This window comes from Pogonomyrmex barbatus, unplaced genomic scaffold (assembly GCF_055798465.1).
Source record: "Pogonomyrmex barbatus isolate J1 unplaced genomic scaffold, ASM5579846v1 scaffold12, whole genome shotgun sequence".
Classification (NCBI taxonomy): domain Eukaryota; kingdom Metazoa; phylum Arthropoda; class Insecta; order Hymenoptera; family Formicidae; genus Pogonomyrmex; species Pogonomyrmex barbatus.
Window position 1 is genome coordinate 1 of NW_028297108.1, and position 26,836 is coordinate 26,836.

The 26,836-nt window shown below is 36.8% G+C and overlaps 2 protein-coding genes and 3 long non-coding RNA genes across 7 annotated transcripts; 2 read left to right on the forward strand and 3 right to left on the reverse strand.

Annotated features, from left to right (window-relative positions):
* The first annotated feature begins 29 nt into the window (after positions 1 to 29).
* Positions 30 to 4,022, forward strand: LOC105429671 (uncharacterized). Of its 3 annotated transcripts, XR_016138056.1 has the most exons (3): positions 1,391 to 1,652; positions 1,722 to 1,987; positions 2,189 to 4,022. It is a non-coding gene; the product is annotated as an uncharacterized LOC105429671 (long non-coding RNA). The 3 variants fall into 3 exon arrangements; XR_016138058.1 differs by lacking the exons at positions 1,391 to 1,652; positions 1,722 to 1,987 and adding an exon at positions 30 to 282; XR_016138057.1 differs by lacking the exon at positions 1,722 to 1,987.
* On the reverse strand, positions 3,788 to 4,901 carry LOC148937612 (uncharacterized). Its single transcript, XR_016138059.1, has 2 exons — positions 4,386 to 4,901; positions 3,788 to 4,046 (listed from the first exon to the last, which is right to left on the reverse strand). It is a non-coding gene; the product is annotated as an uncharacterized LOC148937612 (long non-coding RNA).
* A 3,439-nt stretch (positions 4,902 to 8,340) lies between these two features.
* Positions 8,341 to 12,307, reverse strand: Hlc (putative ATP-dependent RNA helicase DDX56). The gene is made up of 6 exons (XM_089071427.1): positions 12,012 to 12,307; positions 11,144 to 11,587; positions 10,790 to 11,049; positions 10,505 to 10,697; positions 10,108 to 10,412; positions 8,341 to 8,922 (listed from the first exon to the last, which is right to left on the reverse strand). The coding sequence occupies exons 1-6, from the start codon at positions 12,084 to 12,086 to the stop codon at positions 8,562 to 8,564; spliced, it is 1,638 nt and encodes a 545-aa protein (XP_088927553.1). The 5' UTR covers positions 12,087 to 12,307; the 3' UTR covers positions 8,341 to 8,561.
* Positions 12,308 to 13,302: 995 nt separating this feature from the next.
* On the forward strand, positions 13,303 to 26,043 carry LOC148937613 (uncharacterized). Its single transcript, XR_016138060.1, has 2 exons — positions 13,303 to 13,753; positions 25,635 to 26,043. It is a non-coding gene; the product is annotated as an uncharacterized LOC148937613 (long non-coding RNA).
* On the reverse strand, positions 17,031 to 21,241 carry LOC148937614 (uncharacterized). Its single transcript, XM_089071428.1, has one exon. The coding sequence runs from the start codon at positions 18,874 to 18,876 to the stop codon at positions 17,857 to 17,859; it is 1,020 nt and encodes a 339-aa protein (XP_088927554.1). The 5' UTR covers positions 18,877 to 21,241; the 3' UTR covers positions 17,031 to 17,856.
* Positions 26,044 to 26,836: the final 793 nt, after the last annotated feature.

Genomic DNA, 26,836 nt, shown 5'->3' on the forward strand with positions numbered 1-26,836 from the left:
GAATATAGCCAGAATCGAATCGACTCCAGGATCTCCTGCTCACACGTCAATACAATGATACACATATATACGTATATTACAATATACATATGTAATGAACGATTACTACTGTTATGAAAGTAAAGTTGGTATTATCTACTTTCATCGATTAAGGGTTGCCGTGTAAGGATATGCTGTCGATGAGGAGGATTAAATGAATCCGACGTGTTAACTGAACAAACTTTATTGTATGAAAGCTTCTGCACGATTCAATTTGAAAGATATCATGAGACAATTGAATTCGTAAGTGTGTGTTCCTAAATTGATATCTTTGAGTGTAAGACTAAGATTAAGGGTGCCGTCACATGCAGTAACTTGCGTAAGCGTAATCTGCGTATTCTAGTATTTTACTAAAACGTTACGCCATTCTGAAAGCCTTCTTTTACGTAAAACGTATTTCGCAGAATTTCGAGAAATGCGTAATTAATAGAATTGCTGATTAGGGTTTCTGTTGTATTTTCTAACAGAAATGTTAAACTAATTTGTGATTGATTTTTGTAATCTGCGTATCTGGAAAAGTGTGTGTGTGTGTGTGTGTGTGTGTGTGTGTTTCTTCTGCAAAAAATTAGATTCAGCGTAACAATAAGGGTGCCGTCACATGTGGCGTAACTTGTGCCGACGAATCATATTGTTTTACTTGAATATCAGATTCCGCCTAGTTATTTTATGCTGTTTACGCTATTATTGTTATGCTGAATCTAATTTTTTTGCGGAAGAAAAACACACACACACACACACACACACACACAGTGAATAATCAGAATAATCAGAGCTTTTTGACAAAATAAATAAAGATCAAATCAAAGTAAGTTAATTAATTAATATAATAATAATTAAATAGCTTCATATCGAATTAATTAATAATAAATATATATATATATATATATTAATATATATGTATATATATTAATTAATTTATAATATTTTTCAATTTTTCATGCGTGGCCCAATATCTAATAACTGATTGAACATTTCTATGGACATTCTACAATAATTATAGAACATTTCGTAATCTTCAAATTCCATTTTTTTAACCAGATTGTCACCCTGTAATAATTTTCATCTTTCTGCGAATATCAGACGTACCTTTTTATGACGAGCTTTTTCCTGTTGGTATATCATCAGTTTCTATATTCCAAACAATTTTAATATATCATAACATATTTAATATATTTTAATATATTTTAATATATATAAAATGTCGCATTCGCGGCGGGTTCATTTACGTCACTCTCATGCAAAGAAAAGAAGAGACGGTTAGAAAAGAAACACACTTTATTATGCACTAAACACGGGAGCGATAACAAGAGCTTTTCACAGTTTAATAAGAATTCGCCGCGACACAGCTCAAACTCGCGCGCCGACCACTCTCCCAAAACAACGCTTGACAATCGCTTGACGACCACGTCGGCAAGGAACGATCTTCAGGTTGAAAAGGAAATGTATGAAGATAGCATCGAGCGGAACACCGCTCGGTCATAATAATATTATATCGTCCAATTTTATGTTGTTGAGGTTGTTTTATCTTTTTCCACTTTTGCCGTCGCTTCCATATTATTAATAACAACAGGTCAAGATCTATGATGACTTCTGAATACGTTCACACAGATTAGGTTTGTATGTACTTTCGTACACATACATATATGTAAAGTCTCGGTTCCCCATGAAGCGTACTTTTTCAGATACGCAGATTACAAAAACCAATCAAATTAGTTTAGCATTTCTGTTAGAGAGTACAACAGAAACCCTAATCAACAATTGGTTGTATTAATTACGCATTTCTCGAAATTATGCGAAATACGCTCTATGTGAAAGAAAGCTTTCAGAATGGCGTAACATGTTTTAGTAAATCACTAGAATACATAGATTACGCTTACGCAAGTTACGCTGCATGTGACCTAAAGGTTAAAGGTGCATGTGACCCTAAGGATATAGAAAAGTGTGAAAGGTATAATTGAGTGGCACTTAAATTCCTACAATACTCCCCCCTGGGGAAAAAGAAAAAATATATATATATATATATATATATATATATATATATATATGTATATATATATAATTATGCGTTTCTTTCGTTTGTGTTTAAATTAAATTGTACTTTCTTTTTTCCGATTACACGACAATTTGTCATCTAAAATTGCTGATACAGATGAGACGCAACAGAGGAATCTCATGGCGCTTTCGTATCCGATAACCATGGTTGTGAAAGATCCATTTGGATTCTTCTCAATCTCGACGATCGATTGCCTCCATTCGATTCAGATCATCACCAAGAATCAAAAGGATGAGTATAAGCCATCACATTGACACTCGGGCACTTCCAAGATAATTTAGATTTTTGATTAATTTTGAATAAATTATCAAAGAAACTCGATCCTCGATTTCTTGGAGAAGATTAAAAAATTAATCAAAAAAAGAATCGGACCAACAACATCTATAGTCATAGTGTGTAGATAAATTACATTTCATGCCTCGTTCTCAAGATTACGATATAGTACTTTCGCGCCGTTAGGAGGTCACAACAATTTTAGAGAAAAGAAAGCATCAACTTGTCGCCCGATCCTCATATTCTTTCGTTGTGCGTTGTAGGTTGCGTCGTAGGTGAAATAAGAGTGTTTCGTTCAACAATGAAGAGAACATATACAGAGATAGGAAATCTAAAGAAGAAGTTGAAAGATATACGGAAGCAAATTAGATTGCTAGAAAAACAGGAGATCTCAGACTCTTCGGAATCGGATATATCTAATATATCTAATATCGGAAAATGCAAAGGAACCTGATCAGGATGAGGGGACCTTAACTACCGCTAATTATTTTCCCGTGCTTTTTCAGCGCGCTTACACGAGTAAGCATGCTGAGAAGGATTTTGTCCAATGCGCTTGCACGAGCGGCAAGATATATTGGAAATAAAACATAATCTGGATTTCTAAAGCGCTTGCACGAGCAGCGAGACAGGTTAAATTTCGTATTTCGACTTACAGTCTAATTAAGATCCAATGCGCTTACACAAGCGGTAAGACATATGGGAAGTAGAACATAACCCCACTTTTTATTGCGCTTGCACGAGCAGCAAGACAAGATAGATTCCGTACTCTTACAGTTTAATATAAACTTTTTTTTTATCTTAACTTTAACTTTTTTCCTTCATCGACCAAGCCTTATGTGTGTATAAGTATATATGGGTGTATATATGATCGGTTGTTTGCTTAAATTAGATGAAGAAGTGGTAAGAAATAATCGTGAGCCAATCCAAAAAGAGGCTAATGCAACACCCGAAATTCTCAACAGTGAAGAGAATTCTTTAAATAACAGTACTAGAAATTTTAGAAGAGGATCCTGCAGTTCCAAAATCCTTGTCCGTGAATATTCACCCAACCTTTTTACAAAGATGGAAATATCGGATTACTAATGGCGTACCAAAGAAGGATAAAGAAGAGTTGCTACAGAAATATATCAGGCCAGAGGAACTGGAAGCACCAATTCTAAATCCAGAAATTATGGCTAGAGGAATCTGCCTATAAAAGGGATTCTTACAAAAGAGGAACACGGAAGTTGGCTAGTTCAGCACTAACGGTAATCGGTACTCACATTATGTAGTCAAGAGGAGAAAAAGGTAGATAAGATGGATGTACTTGAACATTTGATAAACGCAGCCAAACTACTTGCAATGTTACACTACCTACACACAGAATGTAGGAAGGCATTTATAATGCCTGGTTTGGCAAAGGAAATTAAAGCATACAGAATATTAAGTCAGACACATTTTTATTCGGTGATAAATTAGGAGAAAAAATTAAAGAGGGAAAATCTTTGGAAAGAATGGGAAAATCTTTCAAAGTCCAGTCTCCAAAATGGTTGGGTCCATCAAGATCCAGACTTCAATATTTCGGAAAAAAATAGCAAGAAATCACAGACAATAGGTCAATTTTAGATTATGTTAGAGATTATAAAATAAAATTTGATAAGAAAGTTTCTCAGGGAAATATTCCAAATGTTCATTTTTTTGTCTAAAAAGGAGATAAATAATGTAAGATTAGCTATTCAAGTCTTATTAGAAAAAGAAGCAATCGAGACTTGTAAATATCACAAAAAGCAGTTTTTATCATCCTATTTTTTAGTGCCTAAACGACAGGGATCTTTTAGATTTATATTAAAGAAATTAAGTAAATTTCTCAAGAATCATCACTTTAAAATAGAGGATATAAGAACGGCTTCAAAGTTAGTAGCGCCAGGCAGCAAACATCGATTTACAAGATGCATATTATGCAGTTCCCTTACACCAGAGCAGTAAGAAATACTTAAGATTTGAATTTTTTGATACTTTGTATCAGTTTTTACCTATTTACCTTTTGACCTATCCTCCAGTCCTAGAATATTCACAAAGCTCTTGAAATCCGTAATGAAATACTTGCGAGGAGGAGATTGGGAGTCTGTCATCTATTTGGATGATATCCATCGGAGACTCATTTGAGAATTGCTTTCAGAATGTAAAAGATACAATTGCTGTATTAGAATCACTAGGTTTTATAATTAACAAAAATAAGAGTGTCTTATTGTCAAACACTCGATGTAGATTCTTAGATTTCATCTTTAGTTTTTTTTAGAATTGCCCATAGATAAGAAAAATTCGTTGCTAAAATTATTAGCTTCCTTTTATAAAAAGAAACATTGTAGAATTGTCGAGCTCGCACATCTCATAAGCAAATTAGTAGCGGCCTGTCTTGCTACAGAATATGGGCGTCTTTACATAAAATCCCTAGAGAAAGCCAAGTTAAAAGCTTTAACTCTCGTTAAAGGAAACTATAATAAAAAAATAACAATTCTAAATCTATCTTTCCAAATCTAAACTGGTGGAAGGCCTTCTTAACCTCTTCTTCGTTCGGCATCATTAGGAGAGATAGTTTCGATTTAGTGCTCTTTTCGGACGCATCTAAGTGTCGGTCCACAATAGGTGATTTAAGCTTTAAGAAGTAAGAAATTGACCAATTATAATCGAATATGAAAAGAATACTCGACTATGATTAGTCAATTTCTTACTTCTTAAAGCTTAAATCACCTATTGTGGACCGACACTAATAAGTATTTAATCTTTAAGCCGGGGCGCTACAGATAATAAAAGAAAGAGATACGATTTTTGGAATAGGCAACAGAAGTCCTTACATATAAACTACAAGGAACTATTGGCAGTAAAATATACACTAGAAACTTTAGCGTCGGAGAGACGAAACTGTACAATCTTATTACATGTTGACAACAGCAATTTCATACATTATAAGACGGGAAGCGTAAAGTTCTCAAGATTCAATAAACTGGCCAAGACATTTGGCAGTGAGCGGAGAAAAGACAAATTTTTCTATTGGTATCATATGTAGCATCCAAAAATAACAAAGAGGCAGACGAGCTTTCTAGATTAAAAAATGATACGGAATGGGAATTGGTAGATTGGGCCTTCACTGAAATTATCATCTCTTTCGGGAGGCCAAAAATAGACTATTTGCAACTTTCGCGAACAAAAAATGTGAGCTTTTTTGTTCGCGTTTTCAAACCCCAGAAGCATTTGCAGTGGATGCATTCACCATAAATTGGACACGTTTAGATTTCTATACCTTTCCGCCTTTCGCCATGATCCTGAGAACATTGCTAAAAATAAAAAAAAACGAAGCGATAGGAATTTTAATTGTGCCTAAATGGCCAAGCCAGTCTTGATTCCCTCTTTTCGAAGAGTTATTAATTAACGAGTCAATAATTTTCTGTTCAAGTAATTCGTTGTTGTTGTCTGCATGCAGGGAAAGAGTACATCTGCAGACCAAACATATGACATTAGTGGCAGGGAGAGTATCAGCCAGGCCTTTCTGAAAGAAAGGAAAGAAAAAACCTAAGGAAGCAATAGAAATTTTAATGGCATCATTATCTAGCTCCACGATCAGACAATACGAATCAGCTTTAAAATGTTGATGGGCATTCTGCAAAGGATCTGAGGAAAGCCATCAAACTCAGCTTTACTTGCCTTCTTAACCGAGCGTTTTAGGAAGGGAACATCCTATAGCACTCTCAATATATATGCGCAGTTTCCCTAATATCATAGAGGAAGATAGGTGATTGCGAGATAATTTGCAGATTTATGAAAGGAATTTTTAATTTGAGACTGGCAAGACCAAAATATGTATACACATGGGATGTCTCCATCGTCTTAGGATATTTAAAAAAGTTGTATCCTTTGAAGAATTTGTCTTTATGACACTTAAGTGTCGGTCCACAATAGATGATTTAAGCTTTAAGAAGTAAGAAATTGACCAATTATAATCGAATATGAAAAGAATAATCGATTATGATTGGTCAATTTCTTACGGTTTAAAGCTTAAATACTTATTGTGGACCGACACTAACAGCTAAAGCTATAACTCTCCTATGTACAGCTCACACAGCACAAACTCTAGCAGTAAAATACATAACATTTTTAAATAAATAACATTTTTATAAGGCTAAACGATATTGAAATCAAAATAGAGGATAGGAAAAAACTTCAAGTCCTGGAAGATATCAACCTCTACTGATTCTTTCAAAGTTCAACGATAAACCTAATTTATGTGTAGTATTAACTCTGTTCAGATATTTAAGTATTGTTAGAACACTAAGAAATACAAGCTAGGCTTTACTTATAGCAATTAAGAAACCTTAGTGTCGGTCTACAATAGGTGATTTAAGCTTTAAGATGTAAGAAATTGACTAATTATAATCGAATATGAAAAGAATAATCGACTATGATTGGTCAATTTCTTACGGCTTAAAGATTAAATACTTATTGTGGACCGACACTTACGCGCCAGTAAGTACACAGACGATAAGTAGATGGATTAAGAAAGTGTTGCAAGAAAGCGGCATCGATGTCTCCATTTCACTCAGACATGCTATCTCAGCAGACTTTAAAAGAGGTATACCTCAACATAATTAGAAAAACAGCAGGCTGAACCAATAACTCTCAAATTTTCGCTAAATTTTATAATAGATCTATAAGTTTGGAATCAGATAATTTTGCGAACACTGTGTTAAGACATAGGAATTAAGTTTGTTTTTTCTTTGTATTCATATAAACAATATATACACTAATTATAACAAATGTTAAAATTGCTTTTTCTTACTCTAAAAAACTGTTACTTATCTTGAGAACGAGGCGCGAAATGTAATTAAGAGTCGAACGAACTTATCTGTAAGTGAAGTTCAGCTGTAATTATATAAAGAGCCTCGTTCGAAGAGATTACGACCCACCCAGAAATTTCTTAAGAAAATTTACACCCAAATTTAAAGCAATTTTAAACATCTCTAAACATCTCTAAAATATGAGGATCGACAAGTTTATGCTTTCTTTTTTCTAAAATTGTTGTGACCTCCTAGCGGCGCGAGAGAGTACTACATCGTAATCTCTTCGAACGAGGCTCTTCATATAATTACAGTCGAACACTTCACTTACAGATAAGTTCGTTCGACTTCTTAATTATTTTCTATTTTATAAAAATATTAGTTACTTATCTGATATTTAGCCCTTCTCCATATTTCTCTTTATTTTTCTTTTACAATATATTTTATATTTACGGTTAGAAAATACTTATTATTTTATATACGCACATGTCATATGACATATACATATGCATATACATATGTCAAAAAGACTTCCGCAACTAATAGATTACTACTTACACAGTATCACCAATCCACAGAAATTAATTGTGTTATCTAAGAATTTTTGTTACTACTAACATTATCTCCTCTTTTTTTATGGAAATTAAATATTTCCCATATTTAATTAAAAAGCTTTGAATGAAATAGAATACATCTTAAATAAAAATAGCAATAAAAAAAAAACGAAGAAATATGAAATTGTGAAATTTGTAAAATATATTTATTTATATACTTTAGTGACCTTTAAAAAGAATAATTTTGTACAGATATAAATAATGAAATCGTGTTTTTTTCACAGAAGTTTTCCCTCACATTTTAATTTTATTTGTAAATATTCTAATTAAATATAATTTTGACTTATGCTTTCTAATATACATCTAATTCTAAAACATGTTTCGCAATTTTTAAAAATTATATAGTTTTAAATTTCTAAAAACATTTACAATATGCGTGTTTACATGTTTAAATTTTATTATAATTACAAAATAAAAAATAAATGAAGTATTTTAGGTTAAGACAGAATCTATAGTTGCTTATCCATAGGACATTTTATGTATGTGATTTTTATAGATTTCATATTTCGTTTGTTGTTCTTGTTGATTTACAGTCTTCTACAAAACAATATAACTATTTTATACGATTATTTATTTATAAAAAACAATTTTTGCTGTTGTAAACACAGTAAGATACATCACAAAAATTAATTCCTACGATAATCACTTAGTCATTTATGTGTCATAAAGCTCTTACAATGTGAAGTTCGTACTAGTAAGTAGTATTTTAAAGAACTAGGGACATAGTGTAATTTTGTAATAAACTTGTACATTAAATTAATTTACAAAGAATTATTTATTTGTCGGTATCTGTAAACTGATCAATGGATTTGAAATGCGAGCGTGATATCTAGATTTAGCGGACGTTGCCCCTGACATAGCTTCTCTGTCAAATTTTCTTTTCCTTCTCTCTATTCCCATAACTTTTTTCAGAGTAGGTGGCACTATATATTCAGGTACGTCTTTTAAATGTGGTTGCAATTTCACGGTATGTAATGTCTTGTCTTGACGTAACGACTTCAGGTCTCGTGGATTATCTTCGAAGTAACTCTTCAGTTTTTCACAGTTCATGATTTCTTGTTTAATTTCTTTCAATCGAGCTTCTCGAACTGCAATTCTTGTGACGGCCTTCCAAGCATCTTTCGCACGATATCTAGAATTATCAATTTTTGTTAAATAAATTAACATTGAAAATAATTATGCAAAATCAAAAAGAAAGTAAAATTACATATGAATATAAAATTATGTATGTACGTGTGTATATGCGTGGCGCATGCGCTCACGCTCGTGTGTGTGTGTGTGTGTGTGTGTGTGTGTGTGTGTGTGTGTGCGTCCACTGTCTGTCTGTGTTGCTACTGCGCGCGCGCGTAAGAGCAAAATGATATTGTTTAAAAAATGTTTAATTATACTTTAAAATATACATTAGTTATATATTAATTTTAATTATATATAATAAAATCAGTGTTAAGAAATAACTCGTTACAGTTAGAGTTATTTTTTTTCAATAACTATAACTTAACTTCGTTCCTTTTTTTCTATTTATAATTGTAACTTAATTATATATTTTTTAGTAATTAATAACTAATTTAATAGTTATTTCCATCATTACTTTATATATTTCAAATTTATTTGTCATTTAGTGCTATTATGTCATTCTATTCTTGTTTTATATTTAATGATAAAATGACAATGGCTATGTGCAGAGAAAGCAATTTTGCAATTGTTGTAAAAATCTTTGATATGATGGATTTTTATTAGTTTCTCTCTTAGTTTCTTATGGATCTAAATGTATAAATTAATCACAATATTGCACAGTTACGCAGTTTGAGTTAAACACAGCCAATAGCAGCCGACAGCCTGCTTCTCACATTTTTAGGCTATGTTCAAAAACATTTGACCCCATGTATCATTTTAGCTTTATTTTTCAATGTTAAACAAGAATAAAATGATGTGTAGGAGCATGTATTCGGATGACGTTTCCAAACTTAGTCTTAATGTGACTGGTTAGATGTAAAATAAGAACCAATCAAATTCGACTGCTATAATAAATTTTAAGTCTCGCTTAATGTCGTTGCAATCAGTCTTTAGAAATATATTATAAGAAATATATTAGAAATATAAGATTTTTATATTTAAAATAGCAATGCACAAAACATTACAGGAAGTAAACAGAGAAGTAACTAAAAAATAACAACTCGTTATTTTTCAAGTAACTGTAACGTATATAACATGTTATTTTTTTAAAGGAAAGAATTATAACTAATAATTGTAATTAGTTACTTTTACAAGGTAACGTTTCCAATCCTGAATAAAATAGGATTGAATAAATTATACATACCGAAAACCTTCCACTTCTTCCAATTTAAACTGATAAGTTTTAAATAGATTTTCACAACTGTAAGCTTCCTTCAATTTCTGTTCTACTTCTTCCATCAATGATCTTTCTCTAATAGCTACAAAACTGAGGGCAGTTCCCTGATTCTTCCCACGAGCGGTACGACCTACTCTATGTATATAAGAATTCAAATCTAATGGGAAATCAAAATTGATTATGTTAGATACAAACTGAAAATCAATGCCGCGTGCTATGCCTGATTCCTTATCTTTTTTTCGTTTGCTTCTTTTTGTTTTTATCACATGTGGCTGTAATGGTATATAAATGGTGAATAAATAGATAAATACAATAATATTTATATATGAATAAAATGTCTTCATTTCATAATATATGTTTTTACCTCTTCTAGTACTTTTTCATCCGATGCTATTATAATGTCATAAATGCCATTGTTGAATTGTGAAATTGCTCTGCATCTCGAGGTTGCTGGTAATTCGGAATTTAAAACACAAGTTGGAATACCAAATTGTTCTAAGAATAATTTCAACTTGTAGCATCTATCTACAGTATGTACAAAAATTATAGATTTTCCCCTAATAAAAAATAAAAATATATTTACAATAACTGATAAATATTATTTTCCAAAAGTTATATATCTCAAAGAAACTTGTATATGTAAAATTACCGAATTAAATGTAACTTCAATAAAGCATATAAAATAGCAGCTTTATCATTTTCCTCTGCAGCCAAAGTATAATGACTTAATTGCGTAGGAGGAGCTAATGGTGGTTCTTCTAACTTTAAAATTGCAGGATTGTGTAGAACCAATTTTTTCAAAGTTTGAACATCTTCAGATAATGTAGCAGATGCTAAAACAGCTTGATATGCTGTTGGTAGATAAGTTAATACTGCTTTTATATCCTTTTCATATCCAAATGAAAACAACTGTAACAATAATGATTATAAATATATATTATTAAATGATAAATCACAAAATCTTATAATTAAGTTTTGCAAATTCTATGATACAATTACATACCAAATCAGCTTCATCAATTATCAATGTATCAAGACTATATTTCAATATCAAATTTTTTGCTTTCAAATGTTGCAATAATCGACCTGGTGTAACCACAATGATATCTGGCATCTCGGTTAATAAAAGTTTTTGAGCATTTAAGTCTATTTGTAGACTAAGATCAATTACTCTAACCTCTCTACAGCATTTTATTGTTAGGCTAACAATAACATCATGAATTTGTTTGCATAACTCCTTGCTAGGTGCAATAATTAGACTCTTAATCTTCTGTTTCTCTTGTGTTCGCTTATTTATCAATATTTTTTGGATAAGTGGTATTGCAAAAGCAGCAGTCTTGCCAGAACCTGTACGAGCCCTGATTAAGAGATCCTTTCCTTCTAATAATAAGGGTATTGCTTTTTCTTGTATTAATGTAGGTTCTATCCAGCCCAATTTAGTAATAGCCTATAAATTTTTTAAATCTACTTCTCAGATTTTTTTATCTTGTTATCTTATATATTTTAAGAATAATTATAGAATAAATTTATTCCCTTGATATGCTTGATTTTTATGGTGATTATTAAGATTTAGCCCTTATTAAATTGATATCTAATATAAATTTGTAAACATCCAAATATGTGATTTTGTAAAATATTATAAATTTTATCAGCAGAAAAATTACAAATCTGATAAATTTTACTATGCAATACTATTTTATATGTATGTATATATGTATATATGTATATATATATATATATATATATATATATATATAATAAATATTGACAGAATTCAACAAATAGTAATATACAGTATTATATTATTAGAGCATTACGATACATCTAATTTAGATTTATAATATTGATCGAATCTATTAAATCTTATCAACCTTTAATATCCTGTCGTCCAACTCCAATTCGTGAAAATTTTTTGACTTTGATTCAATTTTTTCATCAAATTCCATCTTGCTCGTAAAAATATTATTTCCTTATATTACAATCTACTTTTTATCTTTTTTTATTCGTTATAAATACAAATTCACTCATATAAATTCACGTGGCAATAAATAATGGATGCCTTCCATTTAGTGACACAAACCAACATAAATATTGTTTTATTTCTTTTGGCATTTAATAATTGCGTTTAGCACACGGGAGAAACTAGCATAGATATTTATATTTATATACTAGATCGCTAACTTGCCTCAAATACATGGCCTCGAAAAGCGTATTGTGGCGCCCTTGCCACTCGCTTCCGCTCTGCTTAGCGCGCCTAGAGACACAATCATTACAATCATTACAATCAGAGACTCTGGTCTGCTAATCAGAGACTCTGATCCGCCATGTTTTGGCTAAATCCTACGAGAAAAAAAGAAATATACACCATCTCACTCTATCAATAACGATATTTTTTACTTTGCATGTGCATTGATTAAGTGCATGTGTATTAAACACGTAGAAAGTATAATATATTATTAAATAATAGAGATACTAAAATTGCAAAATATAGTCATAAATTAATTAATTGTGATTAATTAATTGTGTGTTTGATAAATCAATATAAAAAATGAGTGGATGTTCATTTTTTTACTTAAATTTTATTTTATATTGTAATAAAGTTGTTTATAATAATAATAAATATGTATAATAATCCTTTCTAAAAAAAAACATGACATCGATACTTGCATCTCTCGAAATTTTCTCGAAGTTCATTGTTGACGCTTTTCCACGATGAGTTCTCTCACTGCGCTAACTTTGTGAATAGCTGTCATTGTATTGATTTCACAGAAGATTGTTTTGATAATTGTGTATACAAAAATTAAAAATATTATAGTGTAACAGTAATATAATAGTATTATTTTTGCTCTTGTTTGTTGAAAAAGATAAATAGCGAAAAAGAAATAAATAAATTTAAAATCATTAAAATTAAAGGATATATATTAATAAATTGATAATATAATTATGTAAAATGAAATTTTATACATATACACATTTTATTACTTTTGAAATGCTTATGTTTTTAAATTATAATATTACAATTTAAGATTAATGTAGTTAATGTATTTGAAAATAAGTGGGAATAGCCAAAAGATGGCGGACCAATCAAAAGCTGCTTTTTCGTGACTAGTCTAATTGTAGTGTCTCTAGGCGTGCCCGCTGCCAAGCGCCACCGTCCTCCGAGAAAGCAGATGCTCACATCACGATTAGAAAACTTCCTTCTTCCTCCCCGTCGGCCACGTTGCCTCGAACGGCCATTACGGTGCCTCTCCGTACCAGCCATCGGAGGTAGTCACACGTGCAGCCGAGTACGAGAGAGAGAGAGAGAGAGAGAGAGAGAGAGAGAGAGAGAGAGAGAGAGAGAGAGAGAGAAGCGCGCGCCAGGTACCACCGTCATCGTCGCGACGTTCAGTCTTTTGCTACCGCGCCCCAGTATCACAGGGGTCGGCAAGTGGGCACTACGCGCGAGCGCTCAATGCCCGCGGGCAACAGTCGAGCGCGCTGGGGCTAGCGTTAGGCGGCTAGCAATAAAGTGAGGAGAGGGGATAGGGAACGTCTGTTCGTTGAACGTGCCATTCAAGGAGTACAAAAATATTATATTGCACAAATTCAGACCCAGAATTAGCATAAATTAGTAATTATCTATATTTTAAATAAATTCTTACAATAATATTAGATAAGCAACTCTTATAACATTTAATTAATATTTGATTCATAGTTTTTCGATATTATATATGATATATCAGGTGTTATCGTTTTCGCATAACTTAAACGAATTATTGCATTTAAATGTGAATCTGTTAACTGTTGTCGCGTAATCGCGATTTATTTAATTTCATAATAGAAAATAATTGTTCACATGAATATGTACAACCGAACATACTCATTACTTTTTGCAGCACGAGCATGTAGTCAAGAAAAACGTTCTTGAGATATATATCAATAAAATTGTATGAGTAATTGTATCAGTAATTGTATCAAAACGATTTTTAAGAGCAGTGACATTTTAAATCTATTAATTCTAATTGTATATCTGCAGGACCAATATTAATATCAACAGTAAAAGGTGTAAAAATAAGTAAATCTTCTTCTAAAACATGCCTATTTCCCTAAATCGAATTCATTATGTAATAATTGAAGTGAATATATATTCTTCATATTGCTTATCTTGAATGTGCATGGCAACAGATAATACATTTGAAAAATGCAACAACTGTTGAGATTGAAATTGATTGATCCATAAATTAAGTTTCATTTTAAAAGATCTAATTTGATCAAACATATGAATAATTAATTTATCTTTGCCTTGTAGAGTAATTTAAAGGTGAGATTGGCAATCCAGGAAGGTTGTGATAGTTCAAGCACAGACTTATTTTTCATTTCTAAAAATATAATTATTTCTTCGCGTAAATGAAAGAAACGCTAAAGAGTTTTACCTCGACTAAACCATCGTGTTTCGCAAAAATAGGAGATATCGATATAATCTGACTCTAAAGAAGATAAAAATTCGCGAAATTGATGATGATTCAATCCAGTAGTTCGAATAAAATTTACAACTTTGATTACAATTTTCATTACTTCGTCATACTTTAAAGATTTTGCACATAATGCCTCTTGATGGATAATACAATGGATCGAATGTATATTTCTTGTTTTGATTGTGCTAGTTTAGACTTTAAACGTCTTACGAAGCCCATATTGTGTCCAATCATTGCTGCAGCACTATCAGTAGCAACTGAAGTTAATTTATCCCAAGATAGATTTGTTTTCTATTGCTTCTTCAACGCTAAACAATATATCTTCTCTAGTCGTAATACCTTTCAGAGATATTATATTTAAAAGTTTCTCAGTAATAGAGAGGTTGCTATCCACACCACGAATAAAAATTGCCAAATTGTGCAATAAGATATCAACGATCAGTACTCTCGTCGAGAGTTAATGAAAAAGCAATAAAATTGTTTGCTTTTAGTATCAATTGTTGTTCGAGATCTTCAACTAATTTTTCAATGCGACATACTATAGTTCGAGAAGAGAGACTAATTGATTTAAATTTATTAATATCATTAGGATATATTATTTCTGCGGCAATTTCTAAACATTGTTTGACAAATGGACTAATGCTAAATGGATGTGATTCACGGGCAATAAGATGAGCAATTTTGTAATTGGCATACAATGCAGGCTTACTTAATTCCAATTCTTCTTCCTGTATTAGAATAATATTTTTATTAAATGTAATGTACCTGATAAAAAATTTTTTATGTAAAAACATGTATATATATATATATATATGCATATATATTTTTATACGAAACATTTTTTACCGGGTATAATTAAATAATGAATTAAATTAAAACTAACTACAATAAAAAATGCATATTTTATATTATAATATGTATATTATGAAAATTACTTTATTGTTGGAAACAGCTGATTTTAAATCCCACTTTTGATAAGTTGTAAGGTGTTCGTGATTTGACTCCACTGAATCGGAAGCGATTAGAATATCGTCGATGTAAACCGTTATTTTGTCCTCGCGGATGAGGGGTTGCAAGATTTGCACGATCCTTTTTTGAAATTCCGCCGGAGACTCACTGTATCTGAACGGCAATCGCGTATATTCGTATTGCCCGTCGGGCGTCGCAAATGCGAAGTAATGTGTGTGCTGCGAAATAATGTGGATGCACTTTGATTTGATGAAATCCGTCTTTTAAGTCGAGGAGGATGAATACCATTTTATTACCCAACTTATCAGAAGTGGGAATCGAACCGGACGCCTCAAAGAGGAACTGTAGTGAGAGCGCTATAAGCGGTTACGCAAAGAAAGCCAAATGGATCGTCTACAACTGGATGGTATGACGCTCAATCAGCTGAGGGCGGAGGCCTACAAATTCGGCCTACCACAGCTGGACAGCAGGGAGTGGCTGATAGACGAACTGATGTCGCACTTCGAAAGCAACAGTCCCATGGTAGAGCTCATTGGTGGCGAAGCAGAAACCGGAATCCAGGATAGAGATTCGACGGCGGGAGAAGCAGCTCGCCCGGAACCTGTACAAATAACCACGGCTCAGACGGGGCAAGGAAAAGCGACAGAAGGACAGAGTTTAGAACCGCTCACCCAAATGATGACCATGGTGTCGTCTCAGATGCAGCAGCAGACTCATCTGTTGCAACAACTGGTGCAATCCCTGGCAAACGGCGGAGGGACACCTGCGACGACGAGGGAGCATCACGTCGGATCGGAGACGTCGCAAGCAAGCGCATCACTGACCCGGCAATTAGCTCGTCAAACCACTGTCGGAACGGCCTCTCCAGCGCAAGCAGTGGCGATGCTGAGTCCGCAGATACCGGAGTTCGCCGGATCTGAGGAGGAGAACGTGAGATTGTGGGTACAACGAGTGGACAAAATTTCAAGTATATACGGAGTCTCCGAGGAGATTACCTTGCTGGCTTCGAGCAGACTGACACAGACAGCGAGGCGATGGTTTGACCTCGGTACCGGCTCGATGATTGAATCCTGGTCAGGACTCAAAGAAGCGATCCTAAAAAGGTTTGAGAGAAGGCTACTATTCCATGTAGCGGCTCAAAGGATCGAAGCGCGGCGTTGGAACGTTGGGAAAGAATCGTTCCAGCAGTATGCAATGGATAAGTTGGTGCTTATCCAACGACTAGATTTACCGGAGAGAGATGCCATAGGTGTTGAGTCGGAATTTGGCGGCTCGCAAACGCCGGAAAACCTCGGCCAGGTGTTCTAGGTGTTTCTCAAAAGTTGGGCTGGCCACGATGATGTCGTCCAGATACACAGAGGACGTTGGACTCGAGCTCTGGCTCCAGGATAGAGTCCACGAGGCGTTGGAACGTGGCGGGAGCCGAATGTAGTCCGAACATGATTCGGAACTGCATGAGTCCCCTCCCCGGCACGGTGAACGCGGTGACTGGTCGGCTTTCGGATGCCAGCGAGCTTGCCAATACCCGTTTTTAAGATCCAACGTGGTGAGATATTTGGCACCGCGCAGCTTATCGAGCGTAGTATGTGGGATAAGCCTTTTGCGTGACGTCGTTCAGTTTCCGGAAGTCGATGCAGAAACGATACATGCCATCCTTCTTTCTTATGAATACCACCGGGGAGCTCCAGGCGCTTTAAGACAGCTCGATTACGCCGGCCTCTTCCATCTTGCGCACTTCCTGGTCTATTACGGCCTGCATGGCTGGATTACGCGGTCGGTACCGCTGTTTAATTGGTTAGTCGTTAGGCGGATACGATGCTCGATACGGTCGGGCCGCGTATGGTCTCAAAGGCGGCTAGCTCCCGGTGTAGAAATTCTCGTAGCTGCTGGTCTTCGTCCGCGGTGCGTGGCGTTAGCCCAGCCGAAATCTCCACTACCACGGATTAGTTGCGGGTCTTGGTAATCGGGGGTGCGGGGAGAGCGACCCCGAGCTTAGCCCAAAGATCAATGCCGATGAGGATCGGTCCGCTGAGGTTCGGCATGACTTGGAACGTGTGGGTCACGGTACGGTCGATAATGGTGATCGGTATGTCCACCGTGTGGGTGATGGGGACCGTGGTGCCGTCGGCCAAGTTGATCTGTTGGTTTATTCCCCGAGGAGGGTGGCCGCAGTGCCGAGCTCGTTTGGCCGTGGCGGGACTCACGAACGAGACCTCGGAGCCGGAGTCGAGTAGGGCCCACAGATGCCGACCGAGTAGCTGGATCTTCAGATGCGACCTAGGCGTGAACTTTATGGCGTTCTGTCGGGACGGGCGGCGGCCGCTGGTTCCCCGGCCCGTGTGCCGTTTCCCGACGGTGGGTGGCAGTCTCGGGTGAACACGCCGTCTTTGCCACAACGAGAGCAAAACTTGCGCGGTGGCTTCTTACAATCGAGGCGTGTGTGGCCTCGCTGCTTGCACCGCCAACAGCACTCCTCTCTGCTGTAGGCGGCGGCCGCGACCAGCGGGCTCCGGGTCGAAGGCTGTTCTTCCTTTTGTCGACGAAGTATCCTTTCGTGTTCGGCTGCCCTGGCGCTTAACCTCGCGATGCTGGTGGCTTCTGTCGATCGGATGTATAACTGGTAACTGGAGTTTAAGTTGTTGTATAGCAGGCGGACTTTCTCTTGTGGCGAATAGCCTCCAGCGCGCCTCATGGTCAGCAGGTCCGTGGCGTACTGGTCAAAGGGTTCCCCCGGTTTTTGCCTTCGGGCCTGAGGATCTTGCCGTAGTTGGTCTTGGTAGTCGGATGGGAGGTACTTCAGTCGGAAGGCGGTGCAGAAAGCGTCCCAGGTGGTCCAGTCCTCGTAATTGTTGCGATACCACAACAATGAATTTCCGCGCAGCATCTTTGGTAGCCCTAGCAGGAACAATTCGTCGGCGTAGCGGTAGGATCGCCTCAGCTTCTCTAATCGTTCGAGGAATGCGAATGAGTCTTTGCCATCGAAGCAGAGGCCCCACTTTCGGATTCGGTCTAAGATTGCGGTGGGGTCGAGTGGCATTGGCTCGACCCGGGCAGGGGCCGGCTCGGACGGTCCCGGCATTGCTTTTTCCTCGGTTAGCATGTTGGCGGTGTCTTGTCCGATGAACAGCTCCGGGTTTTGGATTACGAATTGGCGCAATCGATATCGTAACGTGTCGATACTACCGCTATTGTCGAGGCCGTGTGTGACTAGTTGGGTGGCGAGTTGGACTTTCGAAAGGCCGTATATCCAAGAGATTTTCGGAGTGCGCACGCAAGCCGGAGTCTCTACAGGTCTCTGTTCGGGTGCCATGTGACGCGGTCACTTCGCTCGACGCTCGGATCGGCTCGTCGGTGTCCGGGTTCGAAAGGAGGGGAGACTCAAGCGTACGCGAACACAAGTGGCGGTGAAAAGATCATTTATTGGTAGAAAGGTAGATATAGAGTAGGGCAGAACGGGTGCTGTCGCAGTGTCGCTGGTAGCAAAGCGGAGACGCAACCGATTGGCGTAAGGCGATGAGATGTGTAGGACGGGTGCGGCGTGCGGTCGACAATGGTTTATTTACGCGGCGCGATTACCACTACGGATCTTAGAATTACTGACTTATAACTAGCGACCTTAATTTCTATCGCATGCACTTACGAGCTAATGTCAGGCAGAACGGTTAGGTATTGCGGGCAGGGCTGAGTGCCACGTCGAACCCTGCCTTCGCAACGGAAACCGACGAAACCCGGTGGAACTGAGCGAAACCTCAGCCCGAGGAGCGATGATAGGAGTCGGCGAAACCCGACAGAGCTGAGTAAAACCTCAGCCCGCAGAGCGGTGACAGGAGTCGGCGAAACCTGACAGAGCTGAATAAAACCTCAGCCCGCGGAGCGGTGACAGGAGTCGGCGAAACCCGACAGAGCTAAGTGAAACCTCAGCCCGTGGAGAGGTGACAGGAGTCGGCGAAACCCGACAGAGCTGAGTGAAACCTCAGCCCGAAGGTAGAGAAAGCCGGTGAAACCCGGCAGAGCCAAGTGAAACCTTGGCCCCGAGAGGTAGTAGGTACTGGTTAGGTCGGTATCGGGAATCGGATCGCAGGATGGGATCTGGTCCCGATGTCTCGGCCGGCCGGACTTATATACCCGGCCGGCGTTCCCCACTGCGCGCCGTCGGTCCGGTGACGGGGAGTCGGTATCGCGTGGGGGCACCGCGAGCGAGATAGCGTGAGCGAGACGGCGCGTGCGATCTACAGGCAAGCGAATGCGGTAGCGCAAGTGGTGTACGTGCAAGCGGGATGAGTAATGCAGGATAGTAAGCCAAGCGTTTATATATATGTATATATTTATGTATATGTATATATATATATATATATATATATATATATATGTATGTATGTATGTATGTATCCTCGTAACGGCCCTGCCGTTACAAATTCATAAGAATTTATGCATTTTAAGTCCTATATATTACAATATATTTTTGCATATTTCATCTTTAAACGGTTTAGCTAAACTGTTATAAAAAAATTTTATGATGTTACAAAGATTCAAGTACTAGTAGTTTAAAACTACAAGATTCAAGTACTAGTAGTTTAAGTCTACATTATCGTTCATATATACACGCAACGCTATTTTTGTAAGTGTAAAATGCGGAACTTTATCCCAAGGTACTAAAAATATTAGATATGCTCCTGAGATGTGCACAACAGACGAGCGCTCGCGGGCGCTTGCGGGCGCTCGTGCCCAATTTCAGCGTTTTGTCGATCAAGTGCTGCAGTATCAAGTGCTGCGTCCGTGCCGGGTTCTGTGCTGTGTCGCGCTTACCAGCGACGTGCCGCACCTGTTGCGCCGGCTTGTTCGCTATGACTCTTTTTCTCCGTGTGCTTCCATCTTCCTCGCCTGTGCGCGAGACATGAGTGCACTTGTTTTTTTTCTCTTGCTCGCGTGTGATCCGTCTGTCGCTCTCGCACGATCGGTCATAGTTCTTTCTCGCTCGTTCGCGATTACATCATCCGCGATCAGCGTGCGTTGGGTGAAGTTCAATCGGACACATTGCCGATTGGTCGATTAAATAAAAAAATTTTGATAGATGGCTAAAAAATTCCTAGGCATCGGCTGATGTGAGTGGTGTGTCCGATTGAAAATGTCCGCATCTGGGATGCTCCCGTGCATTTTATCCGCGACCTGCGTCTATTCCGTTTCGTTTCGTCTGCGTTTCAGTCTGTGTCTTAGCTGCGTTTACCCGCGTTCAGAATTCCGCGTTCCCATTCCGCATTATGCTTCTCATCTGCGTTGCGTTCTCTTATCTGCGTGTGTTTCACTCTCGTCTGCGTTGCGTTTTATCCGCGTCCGCGTTGTGTCTTATCATTCGTTGCGTCACGTCTTTCTAGTCTTTTTGCATGCATCAGTTTCATCGCGTTAGCGTGCGTTTCTGCGTGCGGCAGCTGCCTGCGATTTCCTGCGATTCGCGAGTGTTCTGCGTGGCCACGCAGCGTGCGTTAATCTCCACTCTGCTTCTTCTTGTGAGCGACTATCTCGGCGCAATTCTGCGCTTTCAACATTCTCTAGTCTCGAACATTCCTTCGTATTCACAGTGCGCCCTTGCCGGCATTGTATGTTTCATAAGAAAATATTTGTCACACACTTTCCTCATGTTCGCAGTGCATTTGTTGACATTGTACACTAGCGGCCAAAAATGCCTTCCCCCTTAAGTTAGTAGCGTTTCAGGCAGAATATATCCAGTTATTTTGCATCTAGGTATTCATATATCATGTTAAATTCGATAACGTTGCCTTGTGCCGCTTGTCAAAATCGTTTAGAGTGACAGCTCCTCGAAAAAAAAATAATATTAGCTAATTAAACAGATAATCAATCGGATAAGTATTTACATTTAATATTTCATTAAATAACGTTCAACATTTTGACATTTTGACATTTTGAATTTAACATAATATATGAATACCTAGATGCGATATAACTGAGTATATTCTGAAACGCTATTAACTTAAGGGGGAAGGCATTTTTGATCGCTAGTATATGTATCCGATTATTCTTTGTCTTTTGTGATATTAGTTGTAAGCCATTAGTTGTAAATATCGCGTTTTTGTTAATAGTGCGATTGTTCTAAAATTTCTAACCGCTGTTTGTCTTTGAATAAACGTGACCGAGAACTCAGCGAGTCGTTGCTGGTGACAGTCGAACATAAAATTGTGGTAGAGTACAGTCAGTTGCCTTAATTCCTTCTTGCCTCTCTGACTTTACAGAGATCTCCCGCTACACATTCTCTGCCATCTGGTACAACTCCACAGAATTAGCTGTATCGTACATTTTCTACGGAGTTGGCGGCACAATATAAAATCATCCACAATATAAAACTCATGCGCATGCGTATGAAGTAAAGGGAACACACATGCGCATGAAAGCCCCATATATGCTATATATACCGACAATTTTATATATATTTGAATAACAAATATATAATGTTTTTTTATTCTTTTCTAATTGTTACAGCTTTTATTCATTTTTTGAAAAAAAAGTTTCTTTAACAAAAAGTTACGCCTCTTACAAATATATATATATATATATATATATTATAAAGTATTTGGTCATGCAAAATAGGTATATATACATAATCAGATTTAGGCAAAGAAATTTATTTAATACAAAATAAAATTTCTAAAGCAGAATTGAAGAATGGAGATATTTAAGATCTTTAATAAAAATATTTATGCTTGTAGTGCATTAGCCGTAAATATGGAGCGAAATACGAAATAGTTGTGTCTTGCACGTCCGACGAACCCGAGACATTACATTGTCTTGAAATTTAAACATCAATGAAGGTCTTTGCAATGGTACTAGATTAATGATTATAGAATTTGATGATTATTTATTGAAATGTAAAATTTTAACAGATGATAAAATAGATATTATTTTTTTGAATTGAATAACGTTGTATTGTGAAAATGTGTATTCTTTTACTTAAAAAAAAAATCCCGTTTCTAATAGAATTAGCTTTTGCTATGATTAACAAGTCATAAGGTCGAACGTTTGACAGATTAGGAATAGATCTTCGCAAAGATATTTTTAATCATGGGCATTTTTATGTTGCGTTTTCACACGTACGTTCTTGGCAAGCATTTAAAGTTTATCTTGACAATCAACGAAATAATAAACATATTAAAAATTATGTATATAAAAAAATATATAAATATATATATATGTGTGTGTGTGTGTGTGTGTGTGTGTGTGTGTGTGTGTGTGTGTGTGTGTGTGTGTGTGTGTATAACTTTACATTTCTTAAAATTTTATAAAAAATAATTTATTTAAGAAAAATGAAATTTTTTAATGTGTAATAATTTTGTATTACTTTATATAAAACAGCAAACAAAAAATTAATCATAGAATGAAGTAAAATTAATTTTTAATTATATAACATATTTTTAATATAAAGATGTTCATACATTTATATGATAAGATTCACTTCATGTAAAGGCCGTGCAAATTTTTAATCGTTGATGCTTTTTCGCGATGTTGATTGTTCTATCGCTTACTCGCTTTACTTCGTGTTACGAGCATAATTATCAAATATTAATATTAGTACTTATGTGAGATTTTAGTAGTGAAGTTAAATAGTATATAAAGTAAATATTTTATATAAAAATATGTAATGTTAAATAACAAATGGCGCGCGCGTAGCGCACGCTTTGTAATGTTTAAAATGGTTATTTAACTTTAATAGTAAATTTAATTTTATTAAATAGGATATTGACAAATTGAATTCAATAGGGAGTTAATAAAGAAGATGGTTATTCGTATTAATAGTGCGAGTGTAAAATGCGTATCGCTATGGCCGAGTAAAGAATGGACATTCTCCTCTACTACTCTATGAAATAAAAAATCATTCAGACGATCGGAACGATGTGGCACGCGTGGCGATTCGGCGGCGCGGAGCGCAAGCATGTGTGTCACGTGAACTGTCAAACGTCAGTTGTTGTTTCCGAGAATCGAGCTGTCAGACAGTTCCAGTAAATTGCGAATCGGCGGACTATAATGTTCGCGAGAGTTGGTAGACCATATCAAAGATGCTGCTACTTTGGCAACAAGATATCAAAGATTCTTAATTCCGCGATTTTCGATGGATGGGTTTCATCTCGTCGAGTGATCCCGAAAGTGCCAGGGAGCTTCCTGATAGTGAGAGGTTGAGGTTTTTGCAGTGCCTCGATTTAACGGAGACTGTCGCGTGTGCTCGATTGTGCTTCTGATGAAAATTGAAGACGAAAATCGGGTATTCGGTATGGAAAAACTCTGTTATTGAGTGTACTCGGCCGTGCTGAGAAGTACTTCGCCTCCAATACTTTTAGGCAATGCTCGGGATCGGCAATATTCGGAATGGTATGGGATTAGCCGAGATCGGGATAAGAATTTCTCCCCACGGAGGCGGAAAAAATAAATAGGCATATAATTAGTTTTGGGTAATTAGGATACAGTATAGGAAAAGGATTAGAAAGGAATTGGGATTAACGGAGCGAAGGAAAGGAAATTCGATTCGTGGCGCGATATTAGCACGGTGCGGGACGCTTGTTTCGCGGTGCGGTATTTGGCGCGGTATGGGGAATGCTAGTTGCAGATACGGCACGGTGTTCGGCGCGACGCGAAAAACAGTTGCAGTTTTACGGTGCGAGACGCGACGCGACTGCAGGTGTTCTGCGAAAATGCCAGCGAGTTCTCCGAATTCGCTCGCGCTAACAGCTAACTTTACAGCTAACGCTCCATTACATGTTATTTGCAATTAATAGTGTATTGATAACAATACAACAGCCAACATATATTACAACATACATATACAGGGTGTCCGGCATCAGTTATATCACCTCTCGTGTGCAGGTAAAACTGAGTAGAAAAGTCCTGTATCATTTTGCAATTTTCACGATAATTATCGAGTTATTAATTATTAAAAACACGTATTAGCCCGGTCTACCGGCAAATGTAAACGCGCGGTAAAATACTCCCGCCCGGCAATTATTGTTGATAGACGTGTGAGGAATTGTTTACTTCAAGCGGCAATAGTTATAGTTAATATATTGAAGAAATTCCCTTCCCTTTCCTCTCTCTCTCTCTCATTAAACTGGTCTGAGTTATGTAAGGCTCTCGTTGTGCTTCCCTTTTCTTTCTCTCTCTTTGAACTGGTCTGAGCTATGCGAAGCTCCCGTTGTTCTTCCCTTTTCTTTCTCTTTCTTTGAATTAGTCTGAGCTACGCGAAGCTCCCATTGTTCTCCCCTTTCCTTTCTCTCTCTCTTTGAACTGGTCTGAGCTATGCGAAGCTCCCGTTATTCTCCCCTTTCCTTTCTCTCTCTCTTTGAACTGGTCTGAGCTATGCGAAGCTCCCGTTATTCTCCCCTTTCCTTTTTTTCTCTCTCTGAACTGGTCTGAGCTATGCGAGGCTCCCGTTGTTCTTTCCTTTCCTTTCTCTCTCATATGCATTCACACCTCTCTTCATTGATCAATCCTTTTTCCTTTTAGTGAATCAAACGAAAGTCCCAGCTTCTAAAGTTCGACAACGCGATATTAAAAAAACGATCTCGTCGTCGTTCTGGCGGTTGAAATCGACAGAAAAGTCAGGGCCGAACCAAGAAGTTTAAACAGATATCGAAAGAACAGATTGAATCATCAACTTTAGTACTAATACTATTCCTGAATCCTCCCTAAATCAGCCTTCAACATCTTCATCTAACTCTATTCCTCCTTTCGCCCTGATACAACGTCAATATCAATCGATCGCCTAGTTATTCTCCCGTGCATCCATCCGATGCAGAATATCTCATCGACTTCTACGCCCTATCCCCTCTATTTCGAGATAGCGAACCTCTTTTTGAGAATTTATTAGACGAGGAATCCCATTCCTATCGATTTAATAATCCCACTTCTCGCGGAACATCAAGAATACTCCCCTCTTTAACCTTCATGCAATAATCTTCAGTCACACCATACACATATTATGTACAATTTTTTATAATTTTTCTTATTATATTTTTGTAATTTTTCTTTCGTTTGCTTATTATGTAATCATTAGTCTTTTTTTTTGTTTAGAGAGGAGGAATCTTCGGAAGACACCTAACGGACGATAGTTGTGGGATTCGAGTGGCACGTCAAACGAAAAACCACTCAGCCTCGCCTACCCACTAAATCTTCTCTACAGCTTGAATGACTATTTGAGGAGGGGCCCTGGAACGTTGACGGAACAACTCATCATGGGTCCAAATATAATCATTAGCCTAAGTTAACCAGAGAATATTAATTGTATTACCGGATAGAATCATACCAAAGATTCATTCACTCATATATTCATATTCTCCCTCATAAGAATCCTACCCGATGGCCTCCGCACTTATGTAACACCCGCAATGTCACACTTACATAAATGTTTTTTCTCTTGTTTCTTTCGCTCTTTATTATGTATATTTTTATTTTATCAATTAAAATCAATGTTTAATTTTAATTTTTATTTTCTTTAAAACCCTCGATCTCTTTTCCCCATCCCATTGATCGCACGAGGTTTTTCCCTGGTAATAAGAATTAAGTCTCTTTACCAAAAAACGATCGACGAACGTACGTCTACAGCGAGGCGTCGATTCTTTATCGTTGACCCAGTGCCGAGATAAACAGTGCGTTCGACTCGAGATCACGTTTCCACGCCTGACTCTCGAGAGAGCAGCTGTTCGTCCTTCCGAACCCATTCAATTCTCATCCATTTAAATTCTTAATTTTTAATTTTACAATTTACTCTGGGCTGGACGTAACAGAACTCGTAAAATTTGGGAACTCGTCCAGGATGAAAAGTGCGATCATTGGGAATGACCACGAAATCTAATTCGAATAAGGTGAGCAAGATAAACTTTATAAACTTGCCTTAAAAAACCAAACAAGATCAAAGTCCAAAACATACATAAGATACATCATACACTTCTACTCCAACAAAAACCTCTGAATTCGATTCTAAAAACGTCACCTTTTCCTTAGATGAAATGATAATTTCAGAAGATAAATTCGCGGCTGTTCTTGGGTCGGCCGGAGATTCCGTCGTTTCCAATGATATCATATTACGCAAATATATCTGATAATAGTAGTTTCGGAATAGCAAACGGTAACCAAGAAAATAAAATTAAAGATTTAAAAATGGCATATCCTAATCCTTTTGCTACTCTTAAATACGCGGTCGAAGCCATACCTTATTTTGACAGTGCAAATATTCCAGTAAATTATTTTATCGAAGGTTGTGAAGAAGCAAAATC

Excerpts from the sequence above, each read along its gene's own strand:
- Hlc (XM_089071427.1), bottom strand. The coding sequence starts at position 12,086 with ATGGAATTTGATGAAAAAATTGAATCAAAGTCAAAAAATTTTCACGAA. Across the intron at positions 10,413-10,504 it reads ATGAAAAAGTACTAGAAGAG|CCACATGTGATAAAAACAAA; the intron begins GTAAAAACATAT and ends ATACCATTACAG. Across the intron at positions 8,923-10,107 it reads GAAGAAGTGGAAGGTTTTCG|ATATCGTGCGAAAGATGCTT; the intron begins GTATGTATAATT and ends TGATAATTCTAG.
- LOC148937614 (XM_089071428.1), bottom strand. The coding sequence starts at position 18,876 with ATGGCACCCGAACAGAGACCTGTAGAGACTCCGGCTTGCGTGCGCACT.